Raw genomic sequence first — 14,010 nt, forward strand, 5'->3', positions numbered from 1 at the left:
GCAGAGGGATCTGGGTGTCCGAGTGCATAAATTGCAAATAGTATGCAGGTACAGAAAGTAATTAGGAAAATTAATAGATTATGATTTATTGCGAGGGGAATGGAATATGAAAGTAGAGGGGTTATGGTTCAATTGCTGAGGATGGAATGGTCAACCATGTCAGTTGTTGCAGACAGGTTGAGAAGGATTAGGAGGGATAGTTCACCTTGATGACAATCATGATATGTCATTAATGGTCTCAAATAAAAAAATATACTGTGTATTGATTATTAATCCAGAATAACAAGGATTGTTGGAATAGAAATGGACAATGGCATTCTGCTATTAACAGCCTAATAGGAGTGTGTTCATAAGCAATATGAATCTGGAACAATGTGAAATAATTGCGGAATCTATATCTTCATGGGCAAGGCACTGACTGGCTCAATGTAGAATCATCAAGGATAGCTAACAAAAGAAATAACAAGGCCGCACTTAATGGATGAAACTGGTGGCATTCAAAAGTTGAGAATAAGGCATATAGAGTGGTATGGCAGGAATGGAATGTGGACCTTTACTGTGTACCCGTCTGAAGAGTCTTTGTGACATGGTGCAAAATTATTTCACTTGTCAACAGTGACATTTTGAGCATAAAAATTTTCAAAACTGTAAACAAATCAATAAGCTGGCTGGAATCAAGTTTGATTTTTCTGAGAAATCTTTGAAGGCAGCTTATTTAACAGATATCTGGTAGTTTGTAGATGGAAATAATAGCCAGTGAGATTCATGGCATGAACTGCAATATTCTTTTATTTAGTTTACAGAAGTATCTATCAGTACAGGTTGCAGAAAGAAAATGTTCAGTGATATTTACAATCATTGCAAAACTCAGCTCTATACAAATTTGATCCTGATCAATATGAACAATATTTCGTAAGAACTATAGCATGTAAAGCATTTTAAAAGCAATAAACACAGGTAAAAGAAAAAAAACATTACTGGGTATATCATGTCCACCTAACTATGACATATACCATTGAGTTCAATCTGGGCAGATGCTTTTATTAGATACAGAACACAATGTCAACCTGTGACGTTTTTAAATTTGCTAATGTTACTTACATGGTATATTCTATTATACTACAAGCAAATCTATACTTGTTAATAAGTTCTATACTCATGTACTGTATAAGATTCTTATTAAATATATTCTACACATCTGTAATTCAGCTGGGAAGAAACACCCCCCACTGAAAAATATAAAAACTTTTTTTTTTTTTACAGGTTCAGATGAAAGTAGCTCATGCTTCAGTGCTGTGCAAAATTCTCTAGATTTTAATTAGCATATCATTTGTAATTTATACAAAAGGAAAGGGAAGGCCAACCTACACAACAAATTAGGTCCTTCTGATAATTCGCTTTCCCTATCTTTTGTACAATTGCAAGCACTAAATACAGAAAAGCAAATTACTACAAGTACTAAAATAGTTAATTGTGGTACAGAAAATGAACATAATGTGCTTATGATTAATGAGTGACTTCCTCACATTAGATTTAAAATTTGCACTTGGTTAAAAATAAGCCCAATAGTCAACGGGAAGGTTATAAGATCAACAGAAATGATACAGATGAGATGATTAATTGGACTTCCTACCACAAATACAGTAAATGGTACACAGCAGCGAGAAAGAAATGCTTCAAAGCTTCCCCCTCTCTCATTAAGGCTACAAAATGCACTGGTGTATGCTGCAGTATTCACTTGGTACAACAAATTAAGCTGATACAGGTAATGCCACGTTAAAACAGTGCATAAAGAGAAAGAGAGAATCTTTGAAAGTAAATCTACAAACTATCAAAATACAGGCACATCCACTTTATTTAACAGTGGACATATTCGTACTTTAATGGCAATGGAACTTGAGAGGGTTAGAAGAATGAAAATCATTTCACAATTATCTACCAAGTCTTTAATATAATTTAATCTTTTAGTAATTCTGGCTTCATCATCCGGTTAAACAAAGCAACAATGACACTGCAATTAACAGTGTGACTTTCCTCCAGGAAGTGGCTGGGTTTAAAAAAGATCCTTTTTTTCCCGAAAAAAAGCATGATGTACATCTTTCAATTCTACAAAGCACGGTGATAACAGAATGGATTCATAGTGTGAAACTGTTCTGTTAAATTTTGCCTGTCTGTGTATATGTATGTATATATATATAATATATAAATACAGAAACTGTCGAAGGCATACCGTTCAGAAAATGAAAGAAACAAATGAACACGACAACAGAGAACAGCTTTAAAATAAATCAAAACAGTTATGCTCCAGTTTTAAATTTTGTTTTCATGAACAATCAGGTTTGTTTTAAAAAAAGGTCCTTGAAGCAACATTACTTCTCTTCTATACCAGCAGCATGAATGACAAGGACTATATTACATCACGGTTAGCAGTTAGTGGAAGTATTTACAGAATCACGCAACAATTGCTCTCTCCAGTCTTTTCACGGTTCCTTTGACCTACAGATATTAAAGAAAAGTTTTGGTGAGAATCAAATTCATGAAAAATATCCTCTCAATTTCTCTGGAAAGGCTTTGACTTCTATACAATCCCCACTAGCTACATTAGAACATAACTAGGAGCAGGAGTAGGCCATCTAGCCCCTCGAGCCTGCTCTGCCATTCAATAAGATCATGGCTGATCTTTTCGTGGACTCAGCTCCACTTACCCGTCCGCTCACCATAACCCTTAATTCCTTTACTGTTCAAAAATTTATCTATCCTTGCCTTAAAAACAGGTAAGAACAGGTATGCAACCCTCAGACATTTTTTTGTTGAGCACATACTAAACAACAGCTTTGAGTGGCAGACTCTTTCCAAGTTGAAGGTCCGTGTTGCACTTGGTATCTTCACAGTTAAGATAGATCTCTATGCATAATTATAGTCTGAATCCATGCCTTACAGTTCTACAACGCAGATGGCAGGACTCTGACACATAAGCTACCTTGTGCATGTCATATGCAGTACTTTTAATATGAAATATCAACTAAAACAATGGCGGGTCTTAGTTTATATATAGAATTTCAGGCATTTCGTTCCAAGTGTCAGGAATGAAATGTGGTGACCAACTTGTGAACTGCAAAGTAGATGGTCACAAAAATAACCATGTGTTCAAATGACCAGATAATCTGTTTGAGAGATGTAGAGTGAAGGATAAATGTTGCACAGGATCCTGAGATATCTCCCTGCTCTTGCTCAAAAGTGGGATCTGTCATGTGCAACTCGAGGACAGAAAGAGCCTGTATACCCTTTTCCCTATATAAATACATTTGTAAATTATAAACAAACTCTTTAAAAACAAAAAGAAAAGTCCAGTTTTAAAGCTACTTACCCTGGGAATTTGGCTCTGGCAATGTCTCTCTTGCAACCAAATGCATCACAGTAGTTTTACCAAGAGGAAGCTTTAATGCTGTAAGGAAAACATTGTGCGTTATAATCAAACATTCTAAAATCAGTTATTCATCTAATTTGCCTTCAAACCTACAGCTGGTGTAAAAAAACATAGCAAAATGGATTTAAATTTGTCAAACAAGACAAACCAAGTTATTTCCAGTAATGTTCACTTTGTTTGACTTCTGTAACATTATTCATCCTGCCCCATCATCCCTCACTGTGACTAATTCATCCTCTAATGCTTAAGCAGTACATTTCAGTCTCCAACAGGACCCGGATGACATACATACTTCAAGTGGTAAGTGGCAGGTTACATTTGTGCCACAGACTTCCAGTCACACCTTGCTGACCTTCAATGGCACCACCAGCAACCTGGGTGTTAGTCACAGAAACTGAAGTGTACCAGCCATTACTACAAGGAGTATCTCATCTCCCAAATCCTCATAGCCTTTTCACCATTTGCAAGACTCGAGAGCCAGGAAATGATTCACTATTTGCCTGGATGGGTACAGGTGGAATAGCAATGTCTATTGTTACAACCTTCATTTCGTAACTCAGTCTTCTGACACCAAGCTTTTCAAAACTGGATGTTTCTCTTGCATCTTATCATTCAGAGCTGAACACAGTACTTATTAAAAGTTAGACCTGACAAAAAGTCTATACAATTTTAGCACGATAGCATATCAATTAAATCAGTGAAGTACAAATATGAAGCTACCAATATTTTTTCTCTGCTGAATACTTCTAGGCAACTAATTAGGTTAAATATTTTTGGTTCATTCTCAGTTTCGATTTCTTTTGCATCTTTAAGGGGTTTCAATTTGGATTCTTTTGCAGGACCTCCTGCCACTGTATTACTGGAAAAATGTCCAACCAAAGTACGATAAACAGATCAAAGTATAATTCAGTTTTTTTGTTGTTTTCTTTCCTGTAGGGACACAGCTGAGATCAGAGACTCTATTACAGAAAGTACTGACATTAATGCACGTGCTGTAAATCAGCCAGATGGTAGCGTGGGCAGTGACACGCTGTGGCACCCCGGTAGAATTCTAACATTTCTAGTAATACTTCAGCAGACAGTAAAGGAATGACTGAGACACTGAAGTGAGGGGAAGAGAAAGTGTGAGTGAGAAAAAGTGAAAATGAAAAATAATTGATTAAATTCATTTGGTTTGTACAGTTGTGGGGCAATTCTCCATCCTCTTCCTTTTACTGCAGTGCACACACCTTCTAACCCATAGTATTCACTAAGCAGCCCACAGCTATCTGTTCTCCAGCCTCCCTCCCACTCGCCAGCACCTCCCTCTTCACTGACCCTCTCCTGCATAATGACCCCCCCCCTCCCCCGCCGCCTCCTTCTTGCTTCTCGCTTGCCGCCTCCTTCCCTTGCTCACCACCTCCTCCCTGTTCCATCCTCTCCTCATCACAGTGATCTCTCCCACAGTTCCCTGATGTAGTTTCCCACTTCAATATTCACTTAATTTATATGGGCAGTATTTCTTTGACCTTCATCCCCCAGAGGCAACCTATTTCTAAATTCAGAGACATGTTACCTCAGCCTGATTATATCCGATGTGAAGAAATTATCCAGCTATTTTCCTCACTATTTATAGCAGTTTTAAGAAAACACTCAATAAGCTGGAAAGAAAAGTTGCACATTGTTCTATCAATTCTCCATCGCTCTATTTTGAGCTTGTAACTTATTTTCAAATGATGAAAATACAAACAAAAAATGAACAAATCTCTCTCATGTATGGTAGTTTAGTGGTAATGGTACTGAACTTAAAACTTTATTAAAGAGGTTGTGAGTTCAAATGTTGCTGTGATAAATTTAACATTGGACCAGTATGTTACTGTGTCAATTCTTCTTCCATTTCTAAGATGACCTTTAAAAAATATATGTTACATGTAGATAAAAGCAAATTACTGCGGGTGCTGGAATCTGAAACCAAAAGAGAAAATGCTAGAAAATCTCAGGAGGTCTGGCAGCATCTGTAAGGAGAGGAAAGAGCTGACGTTTTGAGTCCAGATGACCCTTTGTCAAAGATTTTTCAGCATTTTCTCTTTTGGTTATGTTACATGCAGGGTTTTTTTGTTTCTACTGGTGGCACACATCCGCTCGTTACCTTGGTACTGCTGCACCTAACAAAATTCATGGATGAGAAAAACCTGATAAAGATAACACCTAAGATTTTGTTTTGTAACAGGGAACATTGGTCACAAAGTGGTTATCCAATCTGCTTGGTCATCCCAACATGAAGTTCTACTTCTTCTCTACTATTTAAGATCAATAAATGTTCAGGAATGAACAGTCTGCGCCTGAGGGTGCTAAATAATGTTAGGGGTAAAACATAACAACATATTAAGAGAGAGTTTAATGAACAGCGGAACCCTGTTGATCAGTGATTGTGACTGACCGAGTAAAGTTGCTTCTGACGTTACCCAGATTTGTGAGGAAGCTACACCAGTCCTAAATTGGAAGCAGTTGCAAACTTGCTGTTTAGAAATGTTTCTTTTTGTCCTGTCTTGAAAACCACAGCTTTGGCTTTAACTATGCCTTATAAAAATTCTGAGCAGGTTTGTAAAAAAAAAAATCTTCAAATTACTCCCATTAGTGGTTCAATTGTATGATTTCATCCAGACTGGAATGTATGACTACATTTAGAGGTAGACGAAGAGGATTCATGCCAGCAAAGGTACAATAAACTGTATATGACAGAGTCACTATGACAAATAATGATTTTAATGACTAATAAGTTTGAATTGGTACAAGCCCAGTCCATACAGTGCATATCTATGTATCTGTTTCCTGAATGGTTTTTGGGATGGTGGAGAGGCTTCAATAGGACTTTGAGAACTACATTGTCCTTGTTCTAAATTCACAATTGTTTGCCTTTGTTTTCAAGAAATTTCTCTGCTTTTTGGAAATGTATTTACAGCAACATGGAGTTACTGACTTTGCTTTATTGGTGCACAATTAATGCTATAATTGTTTAATGGCATTATTAAGGAATCTATTCCCAATCTTGCTCTCTCTTCCTCCGCCCGCTTTGTACCTAGTTCAATCTCGTATTTCTTGTGTTCTGCATTTTAATGCAGAACGATGGCTGCACTTGAAAAATAACTAATGTCTTAATTGGGAATCAGTCTTTGTCTAACTGAATTCACGGTTTAGACAGCACTTTTCAGAGACTCAATCAAAGGAAAATATGGGCTACAAACTTGCAGATATCCACTGGTTAGAACAGTGATATTCACTCGGAGAATAGTGAAGGAAAATTGGGGTATTGGAAAACTGTAATCAGGCTGTGACTAGAATTTTTAAAATACTTATAGATTATTGCAATTTATTTCTGCAAAAACATACAAGCGGGAGGGTCAGGGGGGGAAGCGGCAAGTGGGAGTGTCCGGGGGGGGGGAGATGGGAAGGGGTGAGCGGGAGGGCAGTATTGAGCAGGAGAGTCGGATGAGGGGGAGGAAGAGGTGAGCGGGAGTGTCGGGGGGGAAAGAAGTGAGCGGAAGGGACGAGGGGAATGAGAGGGTTCGTGAATGGATCACAGGAAACATAAGAACTTCAGGCTTCAGAAACTGACATGAGCAAATTTTGACTGTCAATTCAACCTGATTAATCACGTTAGTTTTGGCTCTCTTTCTGTTCATTTCCTGTCGTGGGCGAGTGTACCAGCTTGCCTGTGGGCTAGAGTGACATTGAACCTCATTTAATCATCGGGATATGTGGGGCTGTAATCATTTTATTTGTGGAACTTAATGGACTGTTAAGCAGCTTAGAAGGAACACTGTTTGGTAACTATACACTTTGCATTTGGTCTCTCTGATGTAGAGGAGAACTTGGGCATGATCTACCGCCCCTATTCACCGTAGACTGAAATCCCATAATGGCCACTAAATCTCAGGGGAGGGTCAGAAAAGGATTTGTGCTGGCGAGATCTCGGTTTGAGATTTTCCCCATCCCCGCTGGTGATGTGATCAGGGTGAACCTGATTTTCATTAACTTAAATAAATTTCAATATAATTAAAGCGTCTGCCCACGACATATCCTCCCCCACTGGTGGCATGTCATGCTGGCACAAAGCACTACTGGTTTTCAACAGCAAAAACCAGTCACGATGACCATACCAAGGGCGTGGAGATGCTTGGACACCTGGCGGGTTGAGGATAAGTCTAGGCATTGTCTCCTGGAGGCAGTGCCAAGTGGGCAAATCGCTTTTGGCTAAGATCAAGGGTCGGATCAAACCCAAGATGGGGTGCAATGCCTTATCTTGTCAGCTTGGATCTTGTTTGTCTCTCTTGTGGGGACCATGAATTGGATTCGGCTTTGAATTTGGATTTTGGAGCAAGCAAGGAATGGATTTGGGTTTGCCCAGTCTATTCTGAGCGTTTGCTTTGTAACTTCCAGGATGGAGTAAAAATTTTTTTTAAATTTCCAAGTGGACACATGAAGGGGCAGTATTAAGGGGGTTCTGGCAAAGGAGGGGGTGGGGGCGTAACCCTCCTCCAGCAGTGGAGTAACCCTCCTTTTTTAAACTTTATTTATTGATCATAAGTAGGCTTATATTCACACTGCAACAAAGTTACTGTGAAAGTTACAATTAAGTTACTGTTTGTGTGGTTGGGGTAGAAAAGGGAAAAGCCCTGAAGACTGCACTTTGAGTGGGGAGGGAGGGGTAGTGCCCCGATGACTGTGAGGGAGGGCGCCACAATTTTGGTGCTGTGAGGGGCGGAGGTTCTGACCTCCATGGGGGGACATTATATGCAACTTTGGGTTTGCCGACATGTTTAGGTCCCGTCCCGTGACTGTGTGGAGTTTGCACATTCTCCCTGTGTCCTTGTGGGTTTCCTCTGGGTGCTCTGGTTTCCTCCCACAGTCTAAAAATGTGCAGGTTAGGTTGATTGGCCAAACTCAATTGTACATTAAGTCTCAGGAAGATTAGCAGGGCTAATACATGGGGTTACGGGGATAGGGCCTTGCTGGGATTGTTGTTGGTGCAAACTCAATGGGCCGAATGGCTTATTTCTGCACTATAGGGATTCAATGATTTTAGGATGCTAAATTAGGCGAGAAAGGTTTTCTGTGAAGCTGGCGAGTTTCTCGCTTGATCTAACACACTGTAATTTTGGGTAAATTCCGCCCCTTGATACGATTCATGAATATAGCATACTAGATGCACAATGAGATTCTTTAGGAGTGAATCCAGTACAAGCACAAGCAAATCATTTAACTAAAGCTTTTGAAGCCCTAGACAGGAATATGGGATGGTGTGAGTGGGCAAGTGTTGTATCTCGTTCACTTTCACAGATAGTGATGATGTGTCTGTTGAAACCTAAGAAACGTGGCAGCCAATGACACCTCGCATCTGAAAAATCGCTGTAGTCAATGTAGCAGTCAAACGTCAACTTAGAAAGGGTGACCCTGGAGTGGGATTTGATGCCTTCAGAATGCTGAAAGGGGTTTTTGATTATGGGATCAAAAAAGTGATACTAATGGCAAAAGTTGATCTGTCCAATATGGAGGCTGGTGATACAGAAGGTCAGGACAAAGCAGATCCCATCATGATTCTGAGAAAGAAGGGCAGAGATGCAGAAAATAGGATGAATGTGGTTGAGGTGCCTGTGTTGAAGGTGGTGGAAATCCACAGCTGAAAATTTTTCAGAATTTCTGGCGTGGAATATAATGTTGTCAAAGTAGATGTGACAGATGGAAAGATTGGGAGAAGGGAGTGGAATCTTTTCAGGAAGTTGAATGGAAAGAAGGCAACAAATACAGACTTGGCCACAACTCTCACATTGGGTTCTTTATTTTTTTTTGTTGTTGTTGAATACCTCGGTTTTTTCTGTACTCAACACACTGCTTCCATCAGTTGTCATTTTTGTATTCTATTCCACTTCAGTCCCTCTGATCTTGGCCTCCTGCACTATTCCAGCAGAGCCCCTTGAAGAATAGCACCTTGTCCTCCACTACGCTTCCTGAAGTCGATGACAATCTCCTTTGTTTTGTTGACATTGAGGGAGAGGTTATTGTCATCGCGCCAGTTCACCAGAATCTCTATCTCTTTCCTGTACTCGGTCTCATCAGTGTTTGAGATCCAACCCACTACTGTGGTGTCATCAGCAAACTTGAAAATCGACTTGGGAGGGGAATTTGGCCACACAGTCTTGGATGAAGGGCTGAGAATACAGCTTGTGGGGCACCGGTGTTGAGGATGATCGTGGAGGTGGTGTTGTTGTCTATCCTTACTGATTAGGGTCTGTGGGTTAGGAAGTTCAGGGTCCAGTTGCAGAGGGAGGAGCCGAGCCCCAGGCCATGGAGTTTGGTGATGAGTTTCTCAGGAATAATGGTGTTGAAGGTGAGCTGTAGTTGATGAATAGGAGTCTGACATTGGTGTCTTTGTTATCTAGGTATTCCAGGGTTGAGTGCAGGGCCAGGGAGATGGCGCCTGCTGTGGACCTGTTGCAGCAGTAGGAACTGTAGTGGATCCAGGCAGTCCGGGAGGGTGGAACTGATTCATGTCATGACTAACCTTTTAAAGCACTTCATAATTATGGAAGTCAGAGCCACTGGATGATAGCCATTAAGGCATGCTGCTTGGCTCTTCTTTGGTACCAGGATAATGGTCGTCTTCTTAAAAACATAGAAACCAGAAGCAAGAGTAGGCCATTCAGCCCTTCGAGCCGGCTCTGCCATTCATTTTGATTATGGCTGATCACTGAATTCAATATGATCCCCCTCCTCCCGTAACCCTCGATCCCATTAGCCCCATTTATCTGAAGCATATAGGGACCTCAGATTGGTGTAAATAGAGGTTGAAGATGTCTGCGAATATCCCCACCAGCTGATCTGCGCAGGATCTGAGTGCTCATCCGGGTCAGTCGCTTTCCGCGGGTTGACCTTCGAGAAGGCTGCTTTGATGTCTGTAATGGTGACCTCAGATACAGGTTCGTCCGACGCTTCTGGGGTGGAAGGTGTGCTCTCGCTGTCCTCTTGCTCAAAACAAGCATAGAATGCATTGAGCTCATTGGGGAGGTGTGCATTGGTGCTGGCGATTTTACATGCCTTTATCTTGTAGCCTTACAGACCTTGCCATAGTCGGCGGGAGTCCATGTGGCTAGCCTGTGACTCTAGCTTGGTGCTGTACTGTCTTTTGGCATCTTTGATGGATCTCCGTAGATCATAGCTGGCTTTCTTGTATAGGTCAGGGTCGCCTGACTTGGTACATGTCAGACCTGGACTTCAGCAAGCAGTGGATATCCCTGTTCATCTATGGTTTCCGGTTGAGAAACATGGATTTGCTTCTTTGGCACACAGTCTTCCACACACTTACTAATGAAGTCAGTTACTGTAGTGGCGTACTGGTTCAGGCTGGTCGCAGAGTTTTTAAATACTGACCAGTCTACTGACTCTAAGCAGTCCCGTAGGAGATCATCCGAATCTTCACACCAACATTGCATGACTTTCTTTAATGGATTCTACTGTTTCAGTTTTTGCTTGTAAGCCGGGAGCAGGAGCACAGCCTTGTAGCCTGGTTTCCCTATCCCTTCTGTCAGAATACAGTACCTTACACTACTCTGCATTAAATTCCACCTGCCACTTACCTACCCACTCTACTATCCTGCGTTGCAGTCGATTGGTATCATCCTCACTGTCTGTCACTCCTCCAAGTTTGGTACCATCAATAAATTTTGATATTTTATTCTATATTCCAAAATATATATTTATATACATCAAAAAGCCCTCACTCTGCCCATATATCCTGTTGATTTTTTTGCACTACTTAACTTTAATTAAGTCCTATCTCCACCTCCTCAATGGGTAATAAATGCAAACTTTAAAAAAAAAATGCCTTTAACGCAGCATAATATTTTAGTATACTTCACAGGAGACGGGGTAATTCAAACATGAAGTCTGCCAGTGTTATGAATGGCGAGCAAAGTTAAGCATTAAAACCTTTCTGGCATTTACATCGGCAGGGATCTTACTGTCCCGCCGATGGCACACCCCCCAGGCGAAGAGTGCGTTTAATGAGAAACCCTATTGACAGTGGTGGGACCATAAGATCCCACCGCAAGCATGCGGCACACTGCCTCCCGCTGCCGCGAGGGGAGGAAAATCCCACCCAAGGTTACATGTATAGGAATTGAGGAGGCCTTTGAAGTTAGAAAAAATGAAGCAAGGCAAAAGACTAGGGGAGAATTCCCAAGCACAGGACAATAATGGCTAAATGCTCCATCATTATCAGTTATGGTGTTGGAGAGGAGAGGGATGGAAGAATGAACATCAGTTCAAACTTGGAATGTGAGCTGGGGTTAAGGAGAGGAAAAAGATAGTTTTAAAGTTTTTTTAAAAGTTTATTAGTCACAAGTAAGGTTTACATTAACACTGCAATGAAGTAACTGTGAAATTCCCCTAGGAAGATAGGGTGCAGTGAGATGGCAGAAGGATAGAGGAAGGGAAATTTGAAATCAATCCACTGATGGTGTGATGGATGGTAATGTAAGTGGCAATACGCAGCTGCAACTTGACACTGGTAAGATGCAAACAGGTATTCTGGATGATTTAATGTTTATGTAGAGTGGAGATCAGCAGGGCTGTGCAAAGATCAAAGTAGTTAAGTATGGAGTAATTAAGGAAGAAAGAGAGAAACAATGCTGTGGATGTAGAACTAAGCTGTTGGTGATAAGAATGGAAGGGTTTGAAGCTCCGGGATGATTAAGACAAGTCGAACAGGTTAAGGGTTATCTTAAAACAACAATTAGGAAGGGTTAAGGAAGCAGGAGCTATTCTGACGAGTTTTTAGTGAGAACAGAACTCTTATGGCTTTAATCATACTCAATATTTACCAGGAGGAAGTTTTAGTTGGTTCATGACAATGCCAGACACCTGCACAACAGGTTGCTGGAGGTGGTGGAAAAAGCTAGGTGGTACAACACACATGAAATCTTATTCCATTGTTGGAGGTGATATTTGTGAGGCAGCATATGTACAAGAAATGACAGGGACTGAGGGGCCAGAAAAGCCATTGCAGATGCACTGGAAAGCATTAAATAATACCATGAAATTAGATCGCAGAGGAGAAAGAGGAACGAACCGCCCATAATGAATGCTTTGGGAAGATTAAAGAAAAATTATGAGTGGTGGTCAGGGGCAACAGAATGTCACAAAAAGGATCAGTTGATGAAAGTATGAAATTAAAAGTATTTTATTTGATTAACTTCACAAAGACTTGACAACTCCATGCTGACAGTCAGTATTTAAAATACTGAAGAATGATCAATTCCACGTGACCTTCATTAATTTCTAACTTTCTCAAATGCCATATACAGATTAGTTTTCTTACCTCCTAGAGTTACGTTTCCATGTAGAAATCTCCCCTGGTAGATGAGCCTAAGAATGCTTGGACTGCTGACCAGTTCATCTTCCCAATCTGAAGGAACAATACAAAGTGGCATTTTTAAATTGAGGACAACACAACATAAAGGAAAGGCATGCAGAAGTTCTGGTTATTCTAAAGAGGTGGTGAACATACTGGCATGCATAATGAAACAAAAAATCTAAATGGGTTTGAGAAGCAACCAGACAGGTTCTCATCAGTAAATGCAATTTAGAATTAGAGATCCAACAAGGGAAAATTGCATGTAGGTTGACTCTATGGACTGAAGATCTTCTCCTTCCTGAAACAGTTTAGGTAAGTGTACAATTGTAACCAAAACATTACATTGGAATAAGCTAGTCATCTGGTAAAGGAATGTATAATGGAATTAATTCTGTATTTTATTCAGTTATTTCAAACAGTAAAAAATACAGCAAATGCTGGGCAGTAGTTCTCTGGTGTTTGAAAGCAAAGTTAATGTTCACTTTCCTAGGTGATTGGATTTTAATACACAACTGAATCTTACCAGCTTCTTGATGAGCCCTATAAGTCCCATCTGACTGAGAATAGAAAAGTAGGTTTATTAGCTTTGCTGCTGCTAGATCCTAACTAAATCCATTGACCCTCTAAAATCACAACTGTTCTTTCTTAGTTATTAAAGTACAATGTGCGTATATGTAGAGAACAACATTTTAAGAGTTATAGAGGTTTACAACATAGAAACAGGCCCTTCGGCCCAACTTGACTATGCCGCCCAGTTTTTACCACTAAGCTATTCCCAATTGCCTGCGTTTGGCCCATATCCCTCTATACTCATCTTACCCACATAACTGTCTAAATGCTTTTCAAAAGACAAAATTGTGCTCGCCTCTACTACTACCTCTGGCAGCTCGTTCCAGACACTCATCACCCTCTGTGTGAAAACATTGCCCCCCGGACCGTTCTTTATCTCTCCCCATAAAACCTATGCCTTCTAGTTTTAGACTCTCTTATCTTCAGGAAAAGATGTTGACTATCTATCTGATCTATGCCCCTCATTATTTTATAGACCTCCACAAGATCACCCCTAAGCCTCCTACTCTCTGGGGAAAAAAATCCCAGTCTATCCAGCCTCTCCTTATAAGTCAAACTATCAAGTCCCGGTAGCATCCCAGCAAGTCTTTCCTGCACTTTTTCTAGTTTAATAATATCCTTT

At 40.4% G+C, this 14,010-nt stretch overlaps 1 protein-coding gene across 1 annotated transcript in view; it reads right to left on the minus strand.

The window, feature by feature from the left end:
• Positions 1-771: 771 nt before the first annotated feature.
• Positions 772-14,010, minus strand: part of ubl3a (ubiquitin-like 3a) — a 100,404-nt gene continuing 87,165 nt past the window's right edge. The window contains exons 3-5 of the mRNA XM_078222212.1: positions 12,783-12,869; positions 3,368-3,445; positions 772-2,496 (exon numbers count right to left, since the gene is read on the minus strand). Coding sequence (XP_078078338.1) covers positions 2,444-2,496; positions 3,368-3,445; positions 12,783-12,869 — 218 coding nt within the window. The 3' untranslated portion in view covers positions 772-2,443. The remainder of the gene's footprint in view (positions 2,497-3,367; positions 3,446-12,782; positions 12,870-14,010) is intronic.

The sequence above is a fragment of the Mustelus asterias genome, chromosome 10 (genome assembly GCF_964213995.1).
Source record: "Mustelus asterias chromosome 10, sMusAst1.hap1.1, whole genome shotgun sequence".
Lineage (NCBI taxonomy): Eukaryota > Metazoa > Chordata > Chondrichthyes > Carcharhiniformes > Triakidae > Mustelus > Mustelus asterias.